The 14886-nt window shown below is 41.6% G+C and overlaps 1 protein-coding gene across 1 annotated transcript in view; it reads left to right on the top strand.

Moving 5' to 3' along the window:
• KIZ (kizuna centrosomal protein) overlaps positions 1-14886 on the top strand; it is a 166723-nt gene that overhangs the window by 93172 nt on the left and 58665 nt on the right. The window contains exons 10-11 of the mRNA XM_060253930.1: positions 799-955; positions 2106-2171. Coding sequence (XP_060109913.1) covers positions 799-955; positions 2106-2171 — 223 coding nt within the window. The remainder of the gene's footprint in view (positions 1-798; positions 956-2105; positions 2172-14886) is intronic.

The following is a 14886-nucleotide window of genomic DNA, read 5'->3' as shown; positions in this document are numbered from 1 at the left end:
GTGGATATCTGCTCTCAGAGGTGCCCCTGTAAGGACACGCGCTGCTGCATTTTGAACCAGTTGTAGTTTTTAAGTCAACTTCAAGAGCAGCTCAGCCTGAAGCAGCCTGGAGGTGACCACTGTGAGGATCACAGTGTAGGTAGTGAGGAGGGAGATAAGGTACTAGTTGCCTGACCAGCTGGAAGTGATGGCAAACTGTTCTGGCAGCAGCTATGACTGGGCCTCCATAGAAAGTGAGGCATCCAGGATCATTCCCAGACTCCTTAAAGTCGGTGATGATGTCAGTGGCACCCTCCTTAGAGCTGGGATCCCTATGTCCTCCCCTCTACAACTCAAGCATAGGACGTTGTTAGTTAGACAGGCTGTCCAATAAAATTGACATTAGTAGCAAGTGCTTTAGGGGATACATATGAGCAACTGGAAGATATGAAGTCCATGGATGGGAGTTAGAGGCAGCTGACCAACTAACATTCTTCCTGGAAGGATGCAGATTCTCAGTGACCTTTTGTTCTTCTGTAATATGCATGAGATACTGGTAACCTGTATACAAGACCAACAGAGAAACATAGTGGCTTTTCAGAATGTATTAATTTTATATTAGGAAAAATGTTGGGCTTGTAAATATTTTTGAATGGATGAATAAAGGTAAAGTCTGGAGGAGCAGAAACTGATTTTTTAAAAAATTCAAAAGTATATATTCCAAATATTGTGGCAGCATTGGAGAGTTCTAAGAGGAGATATATGTGCATTTATTGTCTTTTAACATTACAGTACAATATTTTATTTCAAATGTTTTAGGTTATGCCATTATTGAAAGAAAACTGTTCAGAAGAATTTGTAGATGAATCATCATCTTGCAGCAGTGCAACATCTTGTAGTTCACAGACACACAAAAACAAAATAAAGCACAGAAATCATGCACAACTGGTTGGTAGTAATGGTGCAAAGGAACACGGTAATATTTTTAAGTGGTCTGGATGTATTCTGAATTTATTATTATTGCACTGTTCAGAATCTCAGTCTATGATGTTGCAAATGCAACAGTGAAAATTACAAGCAATATTTGCTTTAGACCAGTGGCTGTGGTGGGCACTTGGGGTATGCATGTGTGGAGCTCTGAAATGAATAGGGTAGCCCCACATAATCAGCTACCATCCAAATGTGTGATTAAATGGAGCATATTGTGCTGTTGAAGTGTTTCCTTTGAAGCTCCATATGCCCAATCCTGTGGATGGATAGATGTTTATTTGAAGTTATATTTGAATAAGTTCCTTTTGTCTTTGTAGCAATTATTTCCTTTTCAGAAACTATCACCTTTTCAATTTTCAGGTGTAAATCAGAAACCTGTGTTGCACCATTAAAATAGAATATGCAAATAGAGTTGCTGTAGGTTTTAAAACAAATGTATGGATAGAAATATTAAAATATTGAAAAATGTGTACATTGGGTGGAGGAGGAGTGATGGCTTTATTAGTAAAGGGGAAACATAGATACACCCCTTCATTTTATTATTTTTTAAAGAAACAGCTCCATGCTCAGAAAAGCATATGTTGTTGGGTTTTCCAAATTTAAAGAAAAAGGATCTGTTAGATTAATTTTCTTTGCTAGAGAAGTAATTTGATTTAGAAGCAGGAGAGGGTGCCTTGCACAGTGAGTATCACAGAGCATATGATATTTTACACAGTAAATGTAAGCAAACTCATTTAGGCTGCTTTTTCTAGTTTTTTTTATCAATAAAAGGGACTGATTTAAACTGATTTTGAATGTATATCAAATATTGCTTTTGGGTTAAAGGTCCATCTGCTGAAATTATCAGTGCCTTTTAAAAAGAGGAAAAAAAGTCTTAAACCCAAACGTTTTAAAGTATTTGGATGGTTTACTGTTTTCTTTGGTATATATATGCACAGGGATACAATGTAGCAGCTTATTTGACTAAAGTTCACAGTAGGGTCCTTTTGTAAAGAACTGTAATGGACAGTTTAGATCAATACATAAGAGATAACAAAAGTGAAAAATTAAAGGGAATGGGGTTTGAGAAGGAAACAAACTGGTCTGATCACTGTGACTTTGAAATGTGTTTCATTATTGTGTGTGTTCACATACAGAAGTCACAAACTGGAGTGAAGATGAGAGCAAGGAAGAAAGCTTGGTGAAAAAGATTCCTCTTTCAGGTAAAAGTAATGGCTGTGTAATAACCTCAAATGCAGGATTTGACTTCATTATACAATCAAAACATTGCATTTCAGCAGCTTCCAAATGCCTCTAATAGTGAGTAAATTCAGTTAGTACATATTGAGCACAGAGATTAAACAAAGATCATAAAGTCCATGCTTATGTTAACATAAACCAAGATGCAAAATATCAGTCCTTATTTTAATTCCTTTTAATCATGTTATGCTTTAAAACCTTGTGAATACCCTTGGTCATTTTAGCCTTACAGGTCTCTGTATCAGTGTTACACAGGTCAGTCTCCATGGGGAAGAACGAGTAATTATATGGCAAACTACAGATGTTTCTGATTTGACTCTTTTCTTGTTTGTATGTGTATCATTAAATGTGTATCATAAGACTAAGAGCTAGGGGGAAAATTGCACTGAGCAGGAAACAGGGTTTGTTTGTGCTTCAATTACAAAGGAACTGCAATAATTTAAAAAATGTTTTGCAATACGGTTTCATCAGGACTTGTTAAGATCTGCTTTTCTGCCAGTTATATTATGTTTGTTTAGAAAGAATCTCAGAGATGGCACAGCAGTTTTGCTTGGGGGAACATTAGCATGCATGACAGATGCCCATTTGTAGCAAATAAATTACTTTATTTTGCAACAAGGAAACTTTTTTTTGCAAATTGGGCTTTCATTATAATATTAAGATGCAAAGAGTTGGCAGTGAAGTGTTGAACGTGTCTTTAAACTGCCATTTTATAATTTCAATGCAAAAAGGGTTTACAAAGACATGGGGGGGGGGGGTTTGCCCTTCTTGTGAAAGTTTACTCTTAGATTTGTGCCCTTCATACCAGGTATTTTCTCACCAACAGTCAGATAATTTAGGGGTACAAACAAAGTAACAAAATAACTTCCACTGGGAAGTTCTCTGGTGCATTCTTCATTGAAGTAAATGGGATCTGTTCATGAGCCCACTATTATTTAATGACAAAACTAATTCATGGGTCTGTTGAAGGAAGGTGTCTGAAAGATTCATATCAGTTGTAAAGGTTTAGGCATTGATCTTTTATTTTCCTAACTAATCTGTGCCCAGGTAAATATGAGTAAAGTAACAGAGTGTTTTAATGTTCTCACTAAGGATTCTAGCAGAAGATAAAAACACATGAACTTGATTTTAATAGAGAAAGAGCTCTCAGACTGGCTGAATGCCTGGTGTATAGATATCATTATGTATGATGCATAGATGTATGATGTATAGATATCTCTCTACACAACACACACACACACAAAATATACATTCACTACCTGTTTTTTGTGCAATATGGCTGAGGCTATATTTACACACCATAAAGCTCATTTATTTCTGTATATTGTGTCAGTGAAGCTAGTGTTTGTATGAATAAGTGCTAACATATCTACAGTCAAGTCTATAGCCAGGATTCTTTGGGGGGGGGGCAGAGGGGGAAGGGGACAATTTTAATTATTTTAAAAATTAAATTAAATTACTTTCAGATTGAATTTAATTACCAGAGGATGCAGGCAAGCAGGGCACAATCATAGAGTTGGAAGGGACCTCCAGGTTCATTTAGTCCAACCCCCTGCACAATGCAGGAACTTCACAAATACCTTCCCTCCACACATACATCCCCAGTGACCCCTGCTCCATGCCCAGAAGATGCATGCAAAGAAGTATCAAATGGTATTGTTACTCCCAAATTACTATGAACATTCAAAAATTCAAAAAAATACAATTTTTTTAGTGATAATACTAAAGCAATACTAAATATAGACAATCAATATAGACAATCAGTCAAGAATCTTAGTGAATGTACACAAGTATACAATGAAAGATATTCAATAAATATTGGCATAAGCCCCTCCAGGGATCACAAAGGCTTTTCAAGTGCACTGTGTTGCTTCAGAAGGTTGAAATAATAAGTCCAATGGTCCTAAAGGATCCAGAAGAAGTGATAGTTTAGAGTCCTGATACTTCTATTGTCTATATTTAGTATTGCTTTGATATTATCACTAAATAATTTGAGTTATGATTTCTTTGTATGCTCTGTACATAGGCTTCTCCCTGTTTTTTGTTGCCATTCCCAGAAGATGGCAGGAAACTCACAAATAGCTCCCCCTAATTTCACAGGAGCCTCATTGCTGTCAGATGTCCTCCAAAGAAGGAGAGCCCACCACTTCCTGAGGAAGCCTGTTCCACTGAGGAACCACTCTGTCAGGAAGTTCTTCCTAATGTTGAGCTGGAAGCTCTTGATTTAATTTCAACTCATTGGTTCTGGTCCTACCATCTGGGGCGACAGAAAACAATTCCACACCATCCTCTATATGACATTTATTTATTTATTACCTTAGATTTCTAGACCTTAGATTTCTTAGACCTCTCCGCAAGCAGACTCAGGGTGGCTAACAGTCAGTTCAAACGTTTATATTTACAGTTTAAAACCAATAAAATACAAGTACAGTTAAAACATTCCATGGTGCATTATGAGGGTAATCTGTTCTTCCAAAATTTTTATGAGAGATTGTTGGCCTGGATAAATTGATGCTTCCACACATGACTCTAAAATCATTGTTGTTCTCTAATTGTATACAGTCTTATAGCTAATACAGGATAGAAAGCAGAAATCTGTTCTTAAGTTGTGCAATAGAGTGCTTAAAGCATGGGAAAAGGGAAGGAAATCCAAGATTAAGAATCAGCTATTGAACTTCTGACTAATTTGAATAAATATTGGCTGTGGCTTATTTTAGTGTTTGCAAAGCAGTATCTTAATTACAGGCATTGGGCTTGCAAAAACCTGTTTACGGCCTTTCTACAGCTATGCTTTGCCTCTCTTTCAATGTTCTTTTCCTTCACATTTTAAAATCCCTTCCACGTCTCATGCAGTTTTTGCCCCCCTTTCCTGTTGCATTTTCCTCCTTCTCCTACATCTATTTTGGTCCAATCAGCTGTCAGTTCCTGATTGCCCTGGATCTACTCAGAGTGCTGTTGCCTTGCTCATTTCATTTGCCTATGGCCAAATTCTGAACTTTCCTGAACTAGAACTTGTCAAGTTCTGTACAGCCATTACCAATAACCACTTCTTTTTCATTGAGTAAGGATGTTTATTAAGTGATTAGGCAACTACAGCATACATGACACCTTTTGCTGAAACTTAGGCTACAGGCTTCATTTCCCTCAGTTACAGGTTCGGGTCTGTCCATTATACATTCAAAATGCAAAGCGCCAAAAGTTACCAATGACATTCCCCTCCATCCCTCCACCAACATTCCAAGCCCCTTTCGAGAGAACATATGAACATAAGAGAAGCCATGTTGGATCACTCTGTGTCACACAGTGGCCAAAAAACCCAGGCACCATCAGGAGGTCCATCAGTGGGGCCAGGACACTAGAAGCCCTCCCACTGAGCCCCCCCGCAAGCACCAGGAATACAGAGCATCACTGGCCCAGACAGAGTTTCAACAATATGCTGTGGCTAATAGCCACTGATGGACCTCTGCTCCATATGTTTATCCAATCCCCTCTTGAAGCCGTCTATGCTTGAAATAAAAGCATACATTCTCTGGGAGTCAGATAACATGAGTTGGCCTTAAGAACGTAAGAGAAGCCATGTTGGATCAGGCTGGTGGTCCATCCAGTCCAACACTCTGTGTCACACAGTGGCCAAAAAACGCAAGTGCCATCCGGAGGTCCACCAGTGGGGCCAAGGACACTAGAAGCCCTCCCACTGTGCCCCCCCAAGCACCAAGAATACAGAGCATCACTGCCCCAGACAGAGTGTTCCAACAATAAGCTGTGGCTAATAGCCACTGATTGACCTCTGCTCCATATGTTTATCCAATCCCCTCTTGAAGCTGTCTGTGTTTGTAGCCGCCACCACCTCTTGTGGCAGTGAATTTCATGTGTTAATCACCCTTTGGGTAAAGAAGTACTTCCTTTTATCCATTCGAACCCAACTGCTCAGCAATTTCATTGAATGTCAATGAGTTCTCGTATTGTGAGAAAGGGAAAAAAGTACTTCTTTCTCTGCTTTCTCTTTCCCATGCATAATCTTGTAAACATCTATCATGTTACCCCTCAGTTGATGTTTCTCCAAGCTAAAGATCCCCAGTTGTTTTAACCTTTAATCATAGGGAAAGTGTTCCAAACCTTTAATCATTCTAGTTGTCCTTTTCTGCACTTTTTCCAATGCTATAATATCTTTTTTGAGGTACGGTAACCAGATTAGTATACAGTATTCCAAATGAGACTTCACCATCAATTTATACAGGGGCATTACGATGCTGGCTGATTTGTTTTCAGTTCCCTTCCTAATAATTCCCAGCATGGCGTTGGCCTTTTTTATTGCAATCGCACACTGTCTCGACATTTTCATTGAGTTATCTACCACGACCCCAAGATCTCTCTCTTGGGTCATTCTCTGCCAGTTCATACCTTTTCAACTTGTATTTATAGTTAGGATTTTTGGCCCCAATGTGCATTACTTTGCACTTGTCCACATTGAACTTCATTTGCCACATTGCCTCGCCCAGCCCAGCCCTTTGGAGTTCCTCACAATCCTCTCTGGTTCTCACCACCCTGAACAATTCGGTGTCATCTGCAAACTTGGCCACTTCACTGCTTACTCCCAACTCCAAATCATTAATGAACAAGTTAAAAAGCATCGGACCCAGTATTAAGCTCTGCGGCACCCCACTGCTTACCACCCTCCACTCCAAAAATTGCCCATTTATACTCACTCTGTTTCCTATTAATTAGCCAGTTTTTGATCCACAAGAGGACCTGTCCTTTTACTCCATGACTCTTGAGCTTACTAAGGAGCCTTAGATGAGGAACCTTTATCAAAAGCTTTCTAGAAGTCAAGGTAAACAACATCTATTGGGTCTCCTTTGTTCACATGTTTGTTCACCCCCTCAAAGAAGTGGAACAGGTTAGTGAGACGAGATCTTCCATTACAGAACCCATGCCGAGTCTTCCTCAATAACTCTCTCTTTAATAGCCGTTTCCACCAAGTTTCCTGGTATTGAAGTCAGACTTAATGGACTGAATTTCCCAGATCTCATCTGGAACCTTTTTAACGATGGGGGTGACATTTGCTACCTTCCAGTGTTGGCCTTGGTGCTATCTCACCCTTTCTTCTAAGGGTAGAAATGGTTACATAATAAGATGTGTCCTATTATGATCAGCAGAGCAGGCTGATAAAAGCTAAGCTGGGTCATGAGAGGTTCAGGCCAAGTAGGCACCGGCCTATGGGCCCCCAGGCCTTTAGGGGCCCCAAGCCGGCTCCCCCCCATTTCCCTCCCAACCTGCATGCACAGCCAGCAGCTGAGCCGCTCTTTGCCCAACTTTCCTAGTGCAGCTGATGCATCACCAAGTTTGCCTCTCTCTGCCTTTCCCCTGCAGCTTTCTCAAAGGGGCTTTTGAGAAGGTGGCTGCAGGCTGCAGCAGGGGCTACAGGTGGCAGGGCGGCCGCTCCAACTCTGAGATAATTTGTGAGGCCCCCCCCCTGAGATTTTGACTGCCTAGGGGCCTCCACAGGGTTTAATCCAGCCCTGGAGAGTCATTTATACTACTGTAAATTAAAGCGTGGTAAGAGGCATTATTGATAGAACTGTTTCCTCGCAGTGTTTAACTCCTCCCATTACCTCTAGTGAGCATGTGCCCATTTTTCACCCTACAGGATGCATCTCCTCCCCTCACCCAGTGCCTCTTGGGATATGTAGTCAGGAAAAAAGGCTGCTTGGGTTTGTTTGTTTGTTTTGTGATGCTGTGAAAAGAGAATTGTGCAGCTTCAACAGCAGAGAGATTTCCCAAAGAAAGCTTCTTGTGTGCTGTTTGCTTCATTTCAAAAAGTGTACTAAAAGCATGTTTGGTGTAAATTCAGGGAGGATTACAACTTGCTGGACACTCACCCTGGCAAGGAAGATTCCCACCCCCTCCTCTGCTTGGGGTCTGGGGGGGCGGGGGAAGGACAGCAGAGGCACAGGTGAGTGTGCGCGCCTTGTCTGCCTGGCTCCATATGAGTGAGAGACAGATGTCAAGTACGGCACAGTCATTCATGATGACCTCTGTGGTTCCTGAATCATAGATAGCTTTATTCACCGAATGAAGACGTTACAAGCAAGACTACATCTTGGTAGAACTAAGGGGACAGTTACAGTCAGTCAGATATATTAGCTGATCCAGACTGTTACTCATTTGAGCAAAAAGCACTTTTTTTCTACCAATGAAACACTAGCCTTCCCCCTTTAGCTCAAGTTCCAGTTAAAGCCAGCTGCAACCAAAAGCGATAGTCTCTGAGAGTAGCCGACCTCGATACCAACGTGTACCGCATACCTCAGGGTGAGAAAAGGCTCCTTGTAAGTTTCACAGACATAACGTATATGTTATCAAAGATTTCAGGTTTTCACGGCTGGTAACATCATTAGGGTTTGTAGAATCTTTCGGGATCAAGTGCCGTGTTCTACTGGAGAAAGTTTTCCTTCCAGACGTTTCGTTCTCAGCTGCGGAGAACATCCTCCAGCTGCAACGCCACTGAGGATGTTCTCCGCAGCTGAGAACGAAACGTCTGGAAGGAAAACTTTCTCCAGTAGAACACGGCACTTGAGCCCGAAAGATTCTACAAACCCTAATAACGTATATGATTAGCTAGCAGGCTATTTTAGCAGCATAAGCACAGTGTTATAATATTTGGACCAATATGGAAGTGCTCATGGCAAGGAGAATCATTGACAACAGAGAGCCAGCAAGTGAACTAGAGATAAGGCAGAGCATTCTTCTCCCCTCTCGATGGGATAAACAGGTGAAAGAGAGGAACAAGCTGAGAATGTAGAAAGACTTGCCTAGGTGGGAAAATCTGGACTATTTAAGAGTCAAAGCAAAATTAGTAGCTGGTCAAAGCCGCTGAAGTCAGGAAGTGTAGAAAGGGCCTAACTGTCATGTGAAAGTGGCCTTTTGAAGGAATACATGGATTTCAGGGGATCTGAGATAGCAGAAACTGAGAGGAGAAATAAGTGCTTAAGTTTTAGATATTGCCATTCCTTACGATTAGATCTTTACTGTGATATTGAAAAAAGATGAGTGATTTTCAGGTAACTGGTCAATAGAGTTCTCATTTATCATAATCATGATTTCATAGCCTGATGATAAATTCAGGTGCTCTAATTTAAAAATTGGTCTGTAACAACAGAAAAGCTTGTGTGTGAATAGTTTGGAGCGCTGGGCATGTGAATAGTTTGGAGCCCAGCTTACATGGGGACTTTGTTGTCAAAACCCCATAAACTTTCATGTGCAACATTGTTTTGACTGCTAAAGTGAGGGACTGTAGACTGTTGGGCTAGAATCTGGGACACCTGGGTTGAGATCCTGATCCTGCCATGAAACAACAACCTCACCTCACAAGGTTGTTGGGATAAAATGGGGGAGAGAGAACTCGGTTTGGCTGGCACCCTGAACTCCTTTTAGGAAGGACAGAATTAAAAAGTTAAAAAAAAACCTAATTCCCCTCCCTCTGATGGCATCCCATTATGCCTCATGGATGCTGTTCTAGAGAGTTCTCAACTTTTGATGGGGCTCCATGGGGACAGCAGCAGACTGCTTTCAGTAAAGACACCCCCACATCCACGTGTTTACATAATATTGTGTATACCAAGAACTGTTTTCAGGTTTTTGTGTGGTTTTTCTTTTGAAAGAAGAGTGGTAAAGCCCTCTGCTCATGACCTGAGTTCGATCCCAGAGGAAGCTGGTTCAGGTAGCCGGCTCAAGGTTGACTCAGCCTTCCATCCTTCCGAGATCGGTAAAAGTGTAGATGACTGGGGAAGGCAATGGCAAACCACCCCATAAAAAGTCTGCTGTGAAAATGTGAAAGCAACGGTCACTCCAGAGTCGAAAACAACTGGTGCTTGCACAGGGGACTACCTTGACCTTTTTTAAGGGACTACTTAATACAGATTAGTTATCCATTAATAAAAGCTCCCTTCTCCCCAGCAGTACCTGAATTCAGGGTGGATAAGAAGCAGCAATTGAGTGGATTTTTCCTGTCCTTCCAAGTGCATGCTTTTTATGTGAAGTTGTGATTCTAATCTGTTAGTGATTGAGAGTGTAGAGCTGGGGGACTATTGCTGTTCCAGGTTAGTTACCCTGTGTGCAGATTCAAGTTTGCCTCCTGTATGCAGAACTACATCTTGTCATGTGGATATGCCTTTGAGTTAAATTTGTTTTTCTGCGCGGGAATGTTTCTGAAGGTTCTACTGCTTGCAGTGGCTGTTTAGGAAAAGTCTGAAGTGTTCAGGGAGAACAATTCAAGGCTTCAGGATGTGATGTAAACAGTAGCTAGGAGCTTTGTTCCTTGCAGCTTGGTGTAGGTTGTAAGAGGTGAAAGTGAGTGGGCTTGTAGCAGTCAACTGTAGCACCACCTAGTGTCCAACAACATAAGGTTCTGCTATTTGGGATGAAATGTGGGTCAATTTCTCTACCACTATAGTTCTAACTGGGTGGGGGGGGGATTTCCTTGCTTCCTTGGATGTTCGGATGTGGATTCGGCCATGCTTTGCAAAAGATTCTTGGAAACAGAGTTCAAAATAGACCTTTAACAGATGAATGCTGAAGGACGTGGCCTCAGAATGCAGCTGGAAGAGACTGACAGTGTGTTGAGCCTGGCATTTTCCATTGACTTAATTCCCACTTCTTCACATTTCCCTAGCTCACAAGTTCCTTCCCCCACCCCCAAAAATTGTCCAATACTGTGCTTAGAATATATTTGTATGTCTTATACTTAGTTATAATTTGGTCGCCATTTGGTATATGATTGTATGCAAAGAATCACAGAGTTGGAACGAACTTTCAAGGTCATCTAGTCCAAACCTCTCCACAATGCAGAAAATTCACAAATATCTTCCCTCACACATACATCTCCAGTGACCCCCTGCTCCATGCCCAGAAGATGGCAGAAACCGCTAGGATTACTTGCCAAACTGGCCTGGTGGAAAATTGCTGACTGACCCCAAAGGGTCAATCAGCATTTCCCTGGGTGTGTAAGAAAGGGCCATGAGAACTAAGCACTGATGCAACCTGCCACACAGCAGGAGAGCAGAGAGGGCCTCTACTGGCTGCCACCACTCTGGTAAGGGTCTGTATGGGGACCCGGAGCACCTACCCAACCCCTGAATCTTCATCATCAAGTACCTTTTGCGATGTTGAGAATATCCAAACGATTTTTATCAGACAAATTTTGGGTGTCCTTAAATTGCATGCCTTATTTTACAATCTGCTCTGAAGTTGGGCAAAACCTAATTGAGACCAAAGCCTGGATTTTAACGTCACGCTATCGGCTCGGGCTCTATTTTAGAACTGAGCCAGGCTCTCTCTTATCTCTTTTGCAAAAAGAACTGCACTATGCCTCCTGGAACTCCAAGATTATATCTAAATTAAGCCAATTTGGTATCCCTCTCGATGATTTATCATTATCGGAAGAATCTTATATTTCTACATTGACCAAACAATGACTACTCGACATTGAGCAGCAAAAGCTATTCCCCACCCAACCCAATATCTGTTCTCCTGCTGTGCTCGGTCTCACTAATCACTTTGGAAAAGTGCCCCAAAAGTTCTGTAATCTTGATATTCCTCTCCAACACAGAGTCTTTCTTCTGGCAAGAGTTAATGCATTCCTCTCTAGAATGCTCTATGGCAGATACCATTAGATCCGAAGGCAAGAACAGCTATGTCCTTATAGTCTTAACTGTCTGGACACAATAGAGCACGTAATTGTGGAATGTCCTCTGTATGAGTTACCCCGTGAAAAACTGCACTTAACTTGGCTCTCTCCCAAAAGGTATCTGAATACTAAGTCGAAATGTCAATTTCTTTTAAATGATTTGGTCCTTGAGATCACTAATGCTATCACCAGATTTCTTATAGAAGTTCTTAAAATTCAAAATTTTAGATAGCAATGTTCTTTACTATATTAATCTGTATGGAATCCTAGACCTGATTCCCTCAGCTCAATGTTTTATATGCTGCCAATTTTCTTAGGAATTTTTTTAAAATTTCCAACAGTACTGCTTTTAAATGTACTTAAATGTCTTCCCTAGACCTTATTGCTATGTTACAGTGCTTTATTTGCTTTTGATTGTAGATATGCCAGTAAAGGTCTTTGAATTGAGTTGAATAGAATTGAAGTACCTTTTAAATGTGACCGAAAAGATGTGAGGACGCAGGCAGTTTACAAGAAATTTATTACAAGTGCTCTAAAACGGGTATCGAACTCATTGGTTATGAGGGCCAGATTTCACATAAAGGAGACCTTGTGGGGCCAGGCCATATCATATAATTTGAGATTAGGTAGCAGAGATATAAACTTTATAAATGACACAGACAAATACAAAGATTTTTTTTTAAAAAAACCCTTAAGATATTAGCACTCGGTCTTAAAGGTGCTTTCTTTGTATTTCTCCCATGGGATCAAGGGAACTGGGCAAAGGAAGCTTTCCTTTCCCAGGGGAACAGGAGGAGGAGGAGCCTCAGCCAATAGAAGGAAGAGAGGCTTGGCTCAGTAGCTCTGCTGTGTGATTGAGAGAGCCTGGCAAAGAAAGCTGTTATGCAGAAGAAAGCAAGAGAGAGGGAGAAGGAAGCAGATGACAGCCAGTTGCTTGGGGCCTGATAGGAGCCCTCCGGGGGCCTGATTTGGCCCCTGGCTGCATGTTTGACACCCCTGCTCTAGAAGAACAACAGTGCAACAGTGAATAAAGAAACAGTAAAGGTTGGTGCCCTCTCATGGATTGCTGCCTTGACGTGGTGAGAGGGCTTGCACAGCTCAGTGGGGCAGTGGGCTATTCCATGCAGGGCCACCCAAGATGGACAGGCCACAGCTGAGAACCCGGACAAAATGTGATCCACTGGAGAAGGAAATGGCAAACCACTCCAGTATCCTTGCCAAGAAAACCCCGTGGACAGTAACAAAAGGAAAGCAGGTTTTAGAAAAGGAGCTCCTGTGATTTTAGGGGGAGGTGTTTGTGAGTTTCCTGCATTGTGCAGGGGGTTGGACTAGATGACCCTGGAGGTCCCTTCCAACTCTGATGACTCAACTGTGCAACTGAACAGCAACAACAACAAAGGTTGGTGCAAAGAAACAAACAGCCCTGACACAACTGATTAGACCAGGAGTGTCAAACGTGCTGTCCAGGAGTCGAATCAGCCCCCCCCCCCCCCCCGAGCAACTGGCTGTCATCTGCTTCCTTCCTCCTCTCTCTTGCTTGCTTCTGCATAACAACTTGTTTTGCAAGACCTGTGCAATTGTACAGGAGCTACAGAGCAAAACCTCTATTCTCTCCATTGGCTGAAACTCCTCCCTTGGGGAGGAAGGGGTGGGGGGAAGCAAAGCTTGCTTTGCCAAGCCTCTCAATCACACAGCAGAGCTACTAAGCAAAGGCTCTCTTCCTTCTATTGGCTGAGACGCCTCCCCCTCCTGGTCTCCTGGGGAAGGAAGGAAAGAGCCTGAGCTTCCTTTGCCAGTTCCCTGAATCCTATGGAAGAAAGACAAAGACAGCACCTTTAAGACCAAATGCCAATGTTTTAAAAATGTTTTAAGGTTTTTTTTTTTAATTAATTGTGTTTGTGTATCTTAAAAAGTTTTATATCAGGGGTGTCAAACTCATTTGTTATGAGGGCCGGATTTGACATAAATGAGACCTTGTCGGGCCGAGCCATGTGTATCGTAAAATGTAATGCCAGGTAGCAGACATATAAACTTTATAAAGGGCACAGACACACAATTAAAGATATTTTTTTTGCTTAAAATAAAACATGCTTAAAATATTGGCCCGCTTGCAATATTTTGTTTTACAGTCTCTGATAAATGTCACCTCTTACTATGAATTATTGCATCAAAACCTGCAGACAATGTCTGTGCTGTACCAGTCTTGAATATGTGCTGTTCAGGTGTGCACATCTGTAAGTTGCAAACCTACTTTTGATTCATTAACAGTCATTACAGACATCTCATGGTCAATGCTTTGAGCCTAAGACCCAGAGGAACATGAAGCAGCTGGGCATTGTGAGTTTATGTACAGAAGTTGCTTCAAGTATTGTCAAGAACATGTGAAGGCACCATGGCATAGCCTGAGGGCTATGTGCTTGTCTACAAAACTATAATTTTCCCCAGAAAAATGACTAAAAAAAAATACAACTTCCCCCCGAAAAACAATTACAAGAACAGAGAGACAGCCATGTACAGCAGTCAGTGTCAGCCTACTATCTAGGAAGTTTAAATTCAAGACCCCCAATCAAAGAAAAATGTGAAAGAAAAAAATAAGGGAAATTTGCTGGGTAAACCTGGGGTGGAACACACTCTCAACCTAATGCTGATATTTCTCTTCTAAATAGTTCACATGCTTTCCTATTGAGAAAGACTGGAGGGCATGAGTACAGTGAAAAAGAGGGGGGGAACCCAGTGACACCCATAACAAGCCCAACAAAACTCTCTCTCTCTCTCTGTAGCAAGGCAAAAAGCTCATACCTTCACTAAATCATTGCTAGTCTTAAAAGCACTCCTTGTAGCTCTTCTGATGGTGGGGACTGGCAAAAGAAACTCTGTCTCTTTCTTTCCTTCCCTGGGACACGAGGAGGGGTAGGAGCCTCAGCCATTCATTAGAAGGAAGAGAGGCTTGTCTCAGTAGCACTGCAGTGATTAATTGAGCCTGGCAAACTTAATCA

The sequence above is a fragment of the Heteronotia binoei genome, chromosome 14 (genome assembly GCF_032191835.1).
Source record: "Heteronotia binoei isolate CCM8104 ecotype False Entrance Well chromosome 14, APGP_CSIRO_Hbin_v1, whole genome shotgun sequence".
Classification (NCBI taxonomy): Eukaryota; Metazoa; Chordata; class Lepidosauria; order Squamata; family Gekkonidae; genus Heteronotia; species Heteronotia binoei.
This window is presented reverse-complemented; position numbering and strand designations above follow the sequence as displayed.